The following is a 12,784-nucleotide window of genomic DNA, read 5'->3' as shown; positions in this document are numbered from 1 at the left end:
GTAAATGCAGCTCAGAACAAAAGTTTTCTCAACACTGATTTAGATGAGCTAGTAGAAAATGGAATTTCTTTGTTTTTTATTTTTCAAATGATAAATATCGCTAAAATCTAAACAGACCTTTAAACTTTTCTCCCTTGTCATTCCTTTGGTGTGGCCTTGTATATCTGCACCTCCTGCTGTGGGAGCTCAGCGAGCATTGTAGTGTTAAAACTGCACTTAAAGCTTTCTGTGAACCTCAGGTCAGACTGGAACCGGATCTTGTTGGCCCACAGCAGAGTTGTGCGACTTCCTGGTCGACAAAAGTGACGCATTGTTTCCAGCAGTTCCTCGTGGCAGTTGTGGTGATAGACTACATCAGCCGCGAGCAGGTAGTCGTAGTGGTAGGATGGGTAGGGAAAGTCTCGTTCCAGGTTTTGGCCCCAGGTGAGGGCAGTAACCTGAGGGATGTAGCGGGAGCGACCCTTGGTGTTTCGCAGAAGGTTAAAGGTCAGATTAGACAAGATTTCTGGCAGGTCAGTAGCTGTGACCCAAGCCCCTGGAAAAGAGTTTAGCAAACCAAGGCAGACGAAGTTTACATTTAGACGCTTGGCAGATGCTTGTATTCAAAGCAGAATTGAAGGACCATCAGCCCAGCCGGCATATGCATCCTACTTGACCTCTGACTGACTCATGATTTTGCAGACAGAAACATGGCTACACTATGGCTACACTGTGCCCCCATTTGTGGCCAATCTCTACATAAAGGTATGGAACATGTAGCCCATGATTTCCTTTTATAGGAACCCAACAACTGGTTCGGATTAGTAGTTGATAACTGGGTCAAAATTGAAACACAGGAAGTGGAATCTTTCAGGAAACAACACAGTGGACATGTGCCTAAAACTCTCACGGGAGAATGTCTTTGGGAATTATATGGCCTTCTTGGATTTGTTAGTACAAATCACAGGAGAAATAAGCCTCAACACTAAAGTTTATGGGGAAACTCACACATATCAATATTTAGTCTTGGACTCACAGCACAAGCTGGGAATGATACAAACCCTACACCACCGGGCTGTGAACGTGCTGACAAGGGTAGAGGGAAAGAAGATGGAACACAATCACATCAAGGAATCAATCAAAACCTGTGGCTTCACAAATCCACCAAAAGAACCAGAAGGAGCATGTCCACAACAGACAGGAAATGTGAGGACGGCAAATAGAACAACATGATCATTACATATGTTTCTGGAGTGTCTGAGAAATTCAGGAGAATCCGTTCAATAAACACTATATCCCTGTACGTTTCAAACCTAATAACACACTGAGGCAGAAACTGGTCCACTCCAAGGACTAAACACCCGGATGTAAGCAATGCAGTGAAAATGGAGTCTAATGCAGTGAGGAATGCACAGATGGACAGACATTGGAGAAACCAAACGGCTGCATCTGAAAGACAAGGGTCAAGCACCATTACACTGGAAGAGGTGTTAAGGAAGCAATTTACGTCAGACTGCAATGACCCTCTCTCAAACGAGGAGGTGGCCAATGACACTACTTAACACTTACAGTGCCGTTCTCTCATTCATGGCCAAAAACAAGTGTCTCCAATAACACACATGGAAAAGGGCCACAGAACAACAACCCCCTAGCTCACTGTGAAAAGGATAACTGCTTAATAACTCCATAGAGTCTGTAGGTCTGGTCCACGCAGTTGGTCAAACCTGATGAAGACTTTCAGATAAGACGTGAAATGTTAAAACTAAAAGCAACTCCAATGGCCACTGTAACAGCAATGTCTGGGACAACTGAATGACATAAACACACACGAGTAACTTAGGATTCAGTGTCACAAAAAGAAAAGACACATCGACGTGTACTGGGGTAGCTGGGTATTAAACTCTGACCCTGTATTTAGTGGGTGGCACATTTTAACGTCACCCTTTGTCAGAAAAAATGCTTTAACTGATAGAGAATGAATGACAATTGTGTTTCCACTGCATACTTAATGTAGCGTCACCTCAGTCTACCTCCACTTTTAACAATTACTGGCTGTTTCCAATGCTGTTTGGAGTGGGCGATTCTCACACAAGTGATCTTATTGTTAGTGACAATTTGGCCTCCAGCAAAAGACCAAAATGTGTAATTTACACAAAATATGAGAAACATTTCCATACAATATTCAGATATTCAAAGAGTGCACCAACTGTTTGAGAATGTCCTTAATAAGAAACACAAATAAGAATAATCTTCAAAAAGTCACAATTATTCATACACAACTATTACATGTACTTACTTTTGTTAATACTTCACAGTCAAGACTTACTGATAAAACCATGAGCACTGTTACTGTTTCATACAATACATATTGTGTAAAGTGCAAGTTAGCTTTATTTTACGTACCAAGCAGACTTGCCACAATGGAGAGTAAACCAGTCCCAGCTCCAATCTCCAGCACAGCTTTGTCCATCAGGTTCAATTGTTGCTGGTTGTTCTCCAAGAACTGGCACAAAGCTACTGCCTGCAGAACAAATCCTTATTATTACATTTGTAACAAACAAGTAAGTAAATGTGCAACACCACACACATAACAATCGAGCGTACCCCAGGCCAGATCACAGCACCATACGTTTCTATAGACTCGTGAATGCTGATGTCATGACCGGCAAAATGAAAATTCTCCTTCCCCAGCGCATAGTAAACACTCGGCTCCCAGATGTTCCTCCGGTCCAGAGCTTCCACTGCCATCACGTTTTGATCCTTTGATGCTGTAGAGCAGGGCGAGGCAGGTTATAATTCTGCTCGCTATAAGAAATCTTTAAGAAAAAATCTGAAGAATCCTCAGCAAGAGATAGAAAACGTTTTAATCCTTTCAGAATTCAGTAGAAGAGTTTTCTCTTAGGAACAGAGACTTTTGACATGACACGACTGCATTTAGTACAAATTCACCTTCGTCTGGGCCTCCCTGCTTCATCTGTAGTTTCCCATCCTGGATCTTGTCATTTTTCTCCTTCTGCTTTCCAAGATTGTGCTGTTGGACAGGTTGACTGACTTTAGACAGCTTCTCCATGAGCACTAATTACTGTTAGAGAGAAAATGCGGCCGCGAAATGAGCACCCCTGCAGTGTAGCTGTATTTCCTGCCTCAGTTAAGTCTATAGTGACAATGGGTTTGTTTTTAGCAACGTTGGTACCATGGCTGGCAATTTCCATATGACGGTCTGACCACCATTTTGATCCTCGATTATCTCAAATTTGTGGTCCATAGAGAATATATCCTAATGCCTTTGGTTTGTGTCACAAGTTTAGCTTGTGAAATATCTCAAGGTCTGATGCATTGACACAAAATGTTTGTACAGACAATTTTGGTTCACTGATAATTTATCCCATTGACTTATAAGGTACATTTTTTCTTACACCTCCTTGAGTTTCATATTTTCCTTTGGATTGAAACATCTCTGCAGGTTGAAGTTGAATGGATTACCATGGTTCAGACCATTGTAATAAGTTTGAATCTCTGCCGTATTGCCGTAACATGATAAAATAACAATGTGGACATACTTATGATACCATATTAGCATGTCGGCATGGTTAGTGTGAATGTGCTGACATTAACATTTAGCACAGCCTCAAAGAAGCATAACTGTGCAGTTGTTTTTTTTAATTTAAACCATGCACAGCAGGCAATAAATAAGTTACATAAATGTGTACGTACTTACTCCACTGTTATTAAAAGTTGTTAGATTGTTGAAAAATTCTGTTAATCTTTTATACCTCTAAAAAATTACTAAACACATCTAAAACTTTTGCATACAAATATGTGTTAAAATAGAACCGAGTTGGGCATAATTAAACCTTCTTGTTAAGTCTGGAGGATTAATGATCTCGAACAGTAGAACTGTTGCCTCTTCTCTGCCCAAGAGTTGGGTTTATATATTGTGTACTTTACTAAACAATTTGTGACTTTTTGACCTATTTAAAATACAGTTATAGATGGACTGGATTCAAAGAGGCTTTGTTTTATAGTTCATCAGTCTTGTTGGCTGTTAATGGGTTCCAGTGTGAAGCCCAGAGACACAGCTGGTTAAACCCTGAGGTCAAAAAGCCACATACAGACACACAGGGGTTACTTTGGCTTGATCTTTGCCTCAGATGCACATTCACCTGGATTTCCATGCAAATAAGAAAAACTAAATTACAAAGATTTTTGTGAGCCTTTCGTCATCTGAAAAATGTGAAAGTGATGAGCCGATTCTTTTGTGTTCTCTTTCACAAACTCACACACAGACACACAAACTGTTTAGAAATAGGTTGCTCTTAAGAATATGTAAAACATACCTGTCTGCAGTGATGGTGTCTTATGTCCCCTTTCTCTCTTTACTTTTCTCTTTGTGTTCTTGTGTTTATAGAAGCTGTACTGTCTTTGACACACCCCTGAGTGAGACAGGGGTCTCTGGGGCCTCTCTAGATTTGAGAGACAGAAGCAGGCATACAGATTTTTAATATCTCTCTTTATCTCTCTCTCTCTCTCTCTCTCTCTCTCACACACACACACATACACACACACACACACACACACACACACACCTACACACACACACACACACACACACACACACACACACACACAGCATTGACCCCCCACAGTGTTTTAACAGCAACAATACTTGTTGGCTTGTATGTTCTGTAAATCATGTACTGTTATAGATACAGAATATTGTGGCTACAAAATAAAATCCAACATTTGTTTTCAGTGAACAGCCTCTCCTTATTTTTTCCTCTTGTCATACTGAACCAGACATCTGTGTTTAAGCAGGTCTTTCAGGTAGGGCTGTAAGGACATGCAAACATTTGACAACAAAACGTTTCCACTCGGATTGCAGTGCCACTAAATTTGCATTTTTATGTTTTACCCACGAGGGTTCCGGGCAGATTTTACGTGTTCTGTGCCACCCGGCATACTCCAAGGAGAATAGCCACCAGCCATAAAACATTAATAAAACCCTGATGCAGAGATAGACACTATATATATATATATATATATATATATATATATATATATATATATATATATATATGTGTGTGTGTGTGTGTGTGTGTGTGTGTGTGTGTGTGTGTGTGTGTGTGTGTGTGTGTGTGTGTATATATGTATGTGTATATATATATATATATATATATATATATATATATATATATATATATATATATACATATAAACACACACATATATATAATGACCTTAAATAATAAAAATCAAAAATTTGGTCAAAACAAAAATGAATAAATTGTTTAATATCATGCTTTGCAGAATGGTTAGCTGTGACTTGTACGGAATACTGTAAAATGATTTGTAGAAAAAGGCAAAAATTGTGTTTGGTCCTTTAGAAAATGTTAAAGCTAAATGTACTTTTTTATCCAGTTTCATCATCTACACGCCCTCAATAAACAGACGTCTGTAAAATCATATAAAACGTTTTAATAAATGAATAGGAACCATCAGAAACACAAACACACATAAAAACAAATGAAACTCTACTAGTTTATAAAACTTGTTCAGAGCTACTCACTACTATTATAAAATGGAACATTGACAATGTTGTCGTGAGCTTGAGGTATTTCTCTTTCTTCACCATTCATACCTGTCATGTTAACAACCATGAAGAAGACAGTCTTCGTCTCTGCAGAGATCAGTGCTGGTATGTCTCTGCACTATTAAAAACTGTGCTGTAAACATTGTTGAGATTCTGTCTTTGTACCACTGGCAGAATCCAACCTGTAACTCAAAGTTTTTAAGCTGACCATGGATTCAGGGGTATTTACTGAGTGTACCGAGTGCCTCTAAGCTAGGCTGGGATTCACTGCATCAGTGCATACACACACACACACACACACAATCCAGCAAACAACTGGTTGTCTTGCTTGAAGCTAAAAAATGACTTGAACTGACAGATGACAAACAGCAACACTGAGTCACTCGTATCTAAATGGCAACACTAATAATCGGTCTAGGTATTAGGGGGTATCCAGGCCTCCGCTCTCTATTTCATTCGTTAATCACTCTTGTTATATGATATTTTGCATTAAGCTATGTGGGTTTGCCAAAGTTTTAAAACATTTTTACAGTATCCATCAATTAATGCACATCATCACATGGTGATGGACAGATAACCAGATCTGAAAATTCATCTTAAGTCTAAAAATATGATTTTATAAAGTAGTCACACAATGCACAGCAAAGCTACTGGATAGACTGTGGATGCAGATTCAGCTGTTTTAGCTTAGATCCAGCAGCAAGTCACTTTTCCTGGCAGGGGATTGGTGGAGAATGCTCCCATATGACACAGATGGCATTACTCAAAAATTGTGTTGTAAATGTATGAAGATGGTGTTATGGTTGTGGTTCTTAGTGGAACAGACATTCAGCAATTAAAATAGGATACAGAGCTGCCAGTCATCACCTTGGAGTATTTAATCCTCACCTCTATGCCTAAAGGTCAGGAAAAGAGTGTGTAGTCCAATGGAAAATGAGTCACAGTCACACATAGAAACATGTGAGTCCCAGCAGGCTTTACAGTAGCCGCATGTGCAGTGTGAGTGTGTGAATGCATCACTTAATGGTTGCTAAGCTCCTGTAATTTTAAAATGTGTGTCTGGATTTGTGTTCACCGAGTCTCGATGCCACACTGACAGAAAAATTAAACATAGTATGTATACTGCTGCAAACAGGTCATTGAAAACTTCTTTCATTGTCAGTACAGATTTTTGTGATCAGAGCTGATCGCTGTCTAGGTCGGAGCAATGCCGCTGCAACACAAACCATGTTGTGATGTTGGTAAATCATATTAGGCACGGCCAAATTATGCCTATGTAGGAAACCCACAAATTGTGTCTGCTCTGTTTATGTTGTTGCTGTGGTGCCTGAGCAGCTCCACTAAGCAGTTCAGGTTAAGAGCCTTGCTCAATGGCACCACAGTGGTTTGGAATTGGGAGGTGACAAGTGCTGTTCATTTGTTTTCTAGTCAAAAGTTGTTTCATAAACCTTTAGGTTACTGTTGTGAAGTTTTTATTATTATTACTTATTATAAGGTCAAAAAAAATGAACAAAGAATGTTCTCTTTATTTACAGTACATTGTCTTACCAAAACCAAAGAAACTGGTATGTTGATATAAAGTATAAAATATGCAAGTTAAGGTTATGGTTATATGTGTGTTGTTATTTCCTATTTGTGATTTTCACTAAAAACACAACAAACTCTGTATTCACCAGCAAATTAGCCAAAAAAGCTGAGTGGAGAAGAAGTCACATTCACTAGTAATTGAAGGAGCAGATGAAAGCTTGAGGTTCCCAACACGTGAAGTCATTGAACTTTCCGTCTCCTGAAAGACAAATAAACAAATAAATAAACAAACACAGGTGTTACACTTTTGAACATAAATGCATAGAGAGTGGGAAATCAAAAGTAACTTTTTCGGAGGGTTAAAGTGCACATGGAATCATACCTAATGCCAACAATTCCACACAGTCCTCCAGATTTGCTGTGTTGTTGGGCTCCCCCACAAGCCAGTCATCATAAACCCATTGGGATCCATCCAACCAGATAAAGCGACCAGTCTAAAAGTTAACAGGGGAATAATGGGGTTCAGCCAGACAGAGGAGTCATTAATTTCAATCATCACAAAGGTAATAATCATCAAATATTCCTGTTTCGTGGTGCCAGTAGTAATATTCTTATTTGATATTTTCAACACTCCCTGATAACCACCTCCAAATATCGCAGGCCTCCAATCCAGGTGCGTGTATATGCTCCATTTTGCTTCAGCATCATGTACATCATCTCCCTGTGGATGTGGTGGCTTGTGATAGAAGCCAGGTGACCACCAGGGAAATGTTCCTGGCAGAAGAACTGCAAGGACAAAGTGAGACAGTGACAGTAGGATAAGCAACAGCAAAAGCACTAAAGAAGTCTTTTATTTTTAATTATTCTATTTTGCATCTCTGAGATAGTCGAGAACTTGAAAACACCTCAGCATCCACAGCCTTCTTCGGTCCTTTGAAGAACAGGTAACACTTCCCCTCCAGTATCACACCATTACAATAGCTCCCTCCTGTGGCAGAAATTGAAATTACATCATTTTCCAAATTGATATGTCAAACTATATTTTTAAAATAAAACTGACATGCACACATGAATCCCTTTGTAACAGGTAATGTGGTAAAATGAAAAAAAAGAAAAAACGTTTAACTTTCTTTGAAAGATGTTTTGTCTTACCGGTCTGAGCATCTCCATCAAGCACAGGCTGAACTTCCAACACTGGCTCTCTAAAAAGCATCATGTCAGCCACCCGAGAATCCACACTCCCTGGCGCCATCCCGTCCACAGTGAAAGAGTCTTGCTGATTGCTGAGGTCCATCTCCAACCTGGTGTCGTCATTTGGATAATACTCTTTTAAAGGTGGAATCGGATACCCCATAAAATCTAATGCTGGCCCTTCGTCCATGGGAGCAATTTCAGGTGTGCCCTCATCATTCAGAAAGGGCTTCAGGTTTATGATTGATTCTTTATCAAAATTTTTCCCCTCCTCATTGTTCCTCTCGTCTTCCATCACAGTCTTTTCCTCTGCCAGAGGTTCAAAAACAGGACCTTCATTCTGAAACGCTGCCTTCAAAGACTTTTCCACATCTGACAGCTCTGTATCGCTCACTTTGTCTGGAAACATATCATCATTCTGTGGTTCCAACTCCATGACTGTCCCACCAGCCATTTCATATGTTCTCTCCATGTCAATGTGTCTTTCTTGGACCTCCTCTCCTTTTTCACTCTCTGACTCAAGTTTCATTAGCACATCAACCTCTGGTTCCAGCTTAATGTCTGGCTCAGCTTTTAGCTCCTGGTCCACCTTAACTTCTGCTTTAACCTCGGGCTCAGCTTTTAGCTCCTGCTCCACCTTAACTTCTGATTTAACCTCGGGCTCAGCTTCTAGCTCCTGCTCCACCTTAACTTCTGGCTTTACTTTAACCTCTTGCTCCACCTCACTCTGACTCTTGGGCTGCTCGATGTCCAGTGTGTCTGGAGCCATTTGTTCCTGCTGTTCTCTGGGTCCCGGTCTAGCCTGTGGTCCAGGATGCTCCACCTCCACATGACCCTGCAGGGGAACCCAGTCTCCTAGTGCAGGCCTCTGTTCTTCTTTAGTCATAAGAGAACTTTGTGCCTGATGAGGAGGAAATGGAGGCAGTGCCAGTGCTACTGTAAAAAGTAAATAAGAAATTTTTGTACTCAGGCTGATTCCCTTAATACACTTGTAGCCAAACAATATGACAATCTGGGTAGCGAGATTTAAAAGACCCCAATGCATGTTTTCCTTTCCAGAAAAAAAGACACCGAAGCAAGAAAGAGACATTACAGAAAGAGAAACTAAAAAGCACCTGCCTGCATTTTGTGTCTTCATTTTTAGTTTGGTTTTATGTGGTAGTTTTGTGTCTTTTGTGATGATTTTGCATCTGTTTGTGGTATTGTGGCTTCTCCAATATGTGTCCTTTAATTTGTTCTTTTTCATTTTTATAGTCACTGCAGAAATGTTTTTACTTCTTTATGCCTTTTTGCATTTCTGTGGTTCTTTAATTTAGTGGTCTTTTGTGGTTGATGTCCCTCACTTTGTAGTCATTTTATTGATATTAAAAGGTTTGAGATAAGACCTGAATGAACCTGTGTGAGAATCAGAGTAAAGCCAATAATAAACAACAATAGCAGGAGTTATAAAGAACAAAACCTTCAATTTTTTGCTTTTATTGATTTTGTGTTAAATACCTAAATGGTGCCTTAACTCTAAATCTACAGTGACCAGGACATGGTTGGGAAAAACTAACCTGCATTAGAAATTTAACAGGGCAAATTTTCAAAACAGCATGAAAAGACAAACACAACAATAGCCTGGGAAAAAAAAAATCTCTTACCTGTCAGGCTCAGTGAGAGCAACACGAGTGTCTTCATCTCCATCTGCAAAATCTGAATTTAGAATATATTGATTATGATTTGCTGTCAACCGAGCCTGTGGATTATTGTCACCAGTTCATGTGGTTTTATGTCTGTCATCACCATGCAGCTGTGCTTTATCTGCTGCTTAAACACTTAATCTTCACAAACAGCATTAGTCCTGCCTCTTTTGAGTGTATTTCAGTAAGTTATAAACCTGGGCCTTTCTGTTGCCTCATCACTTCAAAAGATCATGTTTTTATTTTTTGTTTCCTCATTGCTTGAGCTTGATCATAATTAAAAAAGGTAGAAAGTTCACCTTGTCAAGGCCTTCCCAAGGGAATAAACAACTGTCAGTCACTTTTCTATCAGACACACGAGCACAATAACTCTTAGTAACTCTCAGCAGAAATTATTGAGTGTTTTATTTTCATGTGCGTCTTTTTCACTGGTTTCTCAAATGTATATTGATTCTTTCATTAACTTTTAGATTGCAAAAGTTTAAATGGCAACAAAAATAAACAAAGGACATAAATGTAAACAGCAAATAATGTTTTAACATCAACGCATGAACTAACCACAAATTGGGGTAGCCCAGTCAAGTGACACTTTTGCTTTCAAAAGAGATAAGAACAAGTTTACTGACATGTATCATAACAAATCAAATATTTTGGACTCTGACCTGTTAAATGACAATGAATAACTAACTATTATTTCCCGGTACCATGAAACATTTAATCTTCAGGCAAGAGCTGTAAATGAATGTGACAAAATGATGCTGATCAGGACGAAATGGAGGAAATGAATTTCCTCAAGCTTACATGTCTAAATGGGACCTGGCATTGACTGCATCAGATGGAAGATTGAGCTTAGTCGTCCAGTTGTGTTGATTCTGATCCTCTGATGCTCTGCTGCCTTTGACATGCTGCTTTCTTAAATGTTCCTCAGACAAGCTGCTTCACTTTTAGCATTATTTGGCCCACACTTGGCCCATCTCTGGCCTCCTTCCCGAAAGATATCTTCACCCACAGGACTGCTGCCCGTGGAAACTAGTTTAAACACACAAAGATGGGAACTATACTAGATTTATTTCTATATATCTTTTAAAAAGAGATGAGTGGTTTCCATGTTGTTCACACCCGGTTGTGTCCTCCACTCACAGACACCTGACTCATTCACCTTTTCCCAGTTCTGCCACTGACTTTTGAGTCAGTGCTCCAGTCTGTTTGTCTGGCCTCCTGCTTGTTCCTGTGACTTTGACTTATACCTCCTTCTCTTTCTGCACGCTTCTGTCATTCTCCTATTTGTCGTTAATTCACTAAATGTGCGTCTGGATTTCTGTCCATTTCATGCATCTTTAATACATACTAAAGCAGTACCGCAAATAATGACTCTTTCACAATCTGGAGCTACTAGCACTGATAGACTCAAAGAAGAAACTTGAAATGTTTATAATTTCCATTAAAATGTGAAATTACAGTTAAAGTCTGCAGGTTTACCCTGCATTAAAACCCTCCCTGTCCTTATTTTTCTCTCATGTGACATCGACTATCTGGGAGACTGATTATGTAAAACATATTTGTGGAAAGTGAGCAGTGTGCAGAGTTGCATTGTTTTAGGTGTGTGTGTGTGTGTGTGTGTGTGTGTGTGTGTGAACTTTTTACTGTGTTAAACAACATCAGTGTGTCCTGCTCAAAGCAGAACAGCTGGGATTGTTGATTGAACAGGTGCTGCAGCTGAGATTTTGTGAGATTGTACTTCACTCATATTATCTGTTGGGGTTGTGCATGTATGACTCCTGTTTGTGTGCATATGGCCACAAATGTAAGCATGTGTCACGTTAACCAGGCTGAGCAACAATGTGCTCTTGTGTTGGCACTGATGGTAGGAAACTTAATAGCCGAGGACGCAGTAGCTCAGCCAGCAGCTGTCTCATCTCTGGACACCGTATTACACTCATGAAGGTGACATGATGGTGACATGTGGAAACCTCACTTCTCTTAGCATGATGATTTTCATCTAAATAAAAATAAAGCATTAATTTCATTACAAAATAATTTCTGAAAATGCAATTGTTTTCTAAAAAGCCTGTGTTTCGTATACAGTGTGTTCAATGTACAAAAAATTTAAAATGTGAATATTGTACTTGTACTTTATATTTAAAAGTAAAGTACTAATGCTGAACCAGTGCCTGTGAATTATCTTATAATAATGTTGAATTATTATTACTATTGCAAGAATAATGCAGCTGGTGAGGATAGACTGTATTTTAGTATTATTTAGTAACTGTTGAGAACATATCATATTTTATAAGACTCCTTGTGTCTAAAGTAGCTGTAAAATACAATATGTGCCTTTAAATTTATGGCTATGAAGCATTATTTTTAATATTATTATTAAAGATATGATGACTTTTTTTAAACAGTTGCTCATTAACAAATCCAGCAGCTTGCCAATAATTTAGAGTTGTGTTTCTGTCCACCTGATGGATTTTTGTACAATATTCACTTTCTTTTACCTTTGATTTTGTTCTTCTAAGTAGCTTCTAAGGATTTTGCTGCTAAATGCTGCATTATGTTTACCAGCTTGCTGCTGTTTGGTGCTGGTCATGGTCAAGTCATTACATTTAGTTATTTTTTTAAACACAACCCTGTTCTTTGGACACCTAGGACCATGGAGGTAAATGTTGGACTTTATTACATAATCCTGGACAAAGTTTTGTTTTGATGTGACAAATAACCTCGGAAACATCGGAGGTACACAGTGATTTGAACAACTTGATACTAAACGAGCTTCTAACACTCAAAATTCAGCAGATCAACTAACAGACCAGTT

The 12,784-nt window shown here is 39.1% G+C and overlaps 2 protein-coding genes across 3 annotated transcripts; both read right to left on the bottom strand.

Moving 5' to 3' along the window:
* Positions 1–48: 48 nt before the first annotated feature.
* Positions 49–3,214, bottom strand: mettl21cb (methyltransferase 21C, AARS1 lysine b). The gene is made up of 4 exons (XM_067514945.1): positions 2,929–3,214; positions 2,584–2,747; positions 2,383–2,500; positions 49–535 (listed from the first exon to the last, which is right to left on the bottom strand). Exons 1-4 carry the CDS (start codon positions 3,047–3,049, stop codon positions 138–140), a joined length of 801 nt encoding a protein of 266 aa, XP_067371046.1. The 5' UTR covers positions 3,050–3,214; the 3' UTR covers positions 49–137.
* A 3,863-nt stretch (positions 3,215–7,077) lies between these two features.
* si:ch211-160b11.4 (uncharacterized) lies at positions 7,078–10,100 on the bottom strand. 2 transcript variants are annotated; one of them, XM_067517257.1, is made up of 6 exons: positions 9,931–10,100; positions 8,249–9,220; positions 8,002–8,084; positions 7,742–7,882; positions 7,479–7,590; positions 7,078–7,355 (listed from the first exon to the last, which is right to left on the bottom strand). In XM_067517257.1, exons 1-6 carry the CDS (start codon positions 9,971–9,973, stop codon positions 7,288–7,290), a joined length of 1,419 nt encoding a protein of 472 aa, XP_067373358.1. In that variant the 5' UTR covers positions 9,974–10,100; the 3' UTR covers positions 7,078–7,287. The 2 variants fall into 2 exon arrangements, with proteins under 2 accessions (XP_067373358.1, XP_067373357.1); XM_067517256.1 differs by having other exon boundaries at positions 8,249–9,223; positions 9,931–10,098.
* Between the last annotated feature and the right edge of the window lie 2,684 nt (positions 10,101–12,784).

The sequence above is a fragment of the Channa argus genome, chromosome 9, assembly GCF_033026475.1.
Source record: "Channa argus isolate prfri chromosome 9, Channa argus male v1.0, whole genome shotgun sequence".
NCBI classification, from domain to species: domain Eukaryota; kingdom Metazoa; phylum Chordata; class Actinopteri; order Anabantiformes; family Channidae; genus Channa; species Channa argus.
Note: the sequence above shows the minus strand (reverse complement) of the source record. Positions and strands in the feature narration are given on the sequence as shown.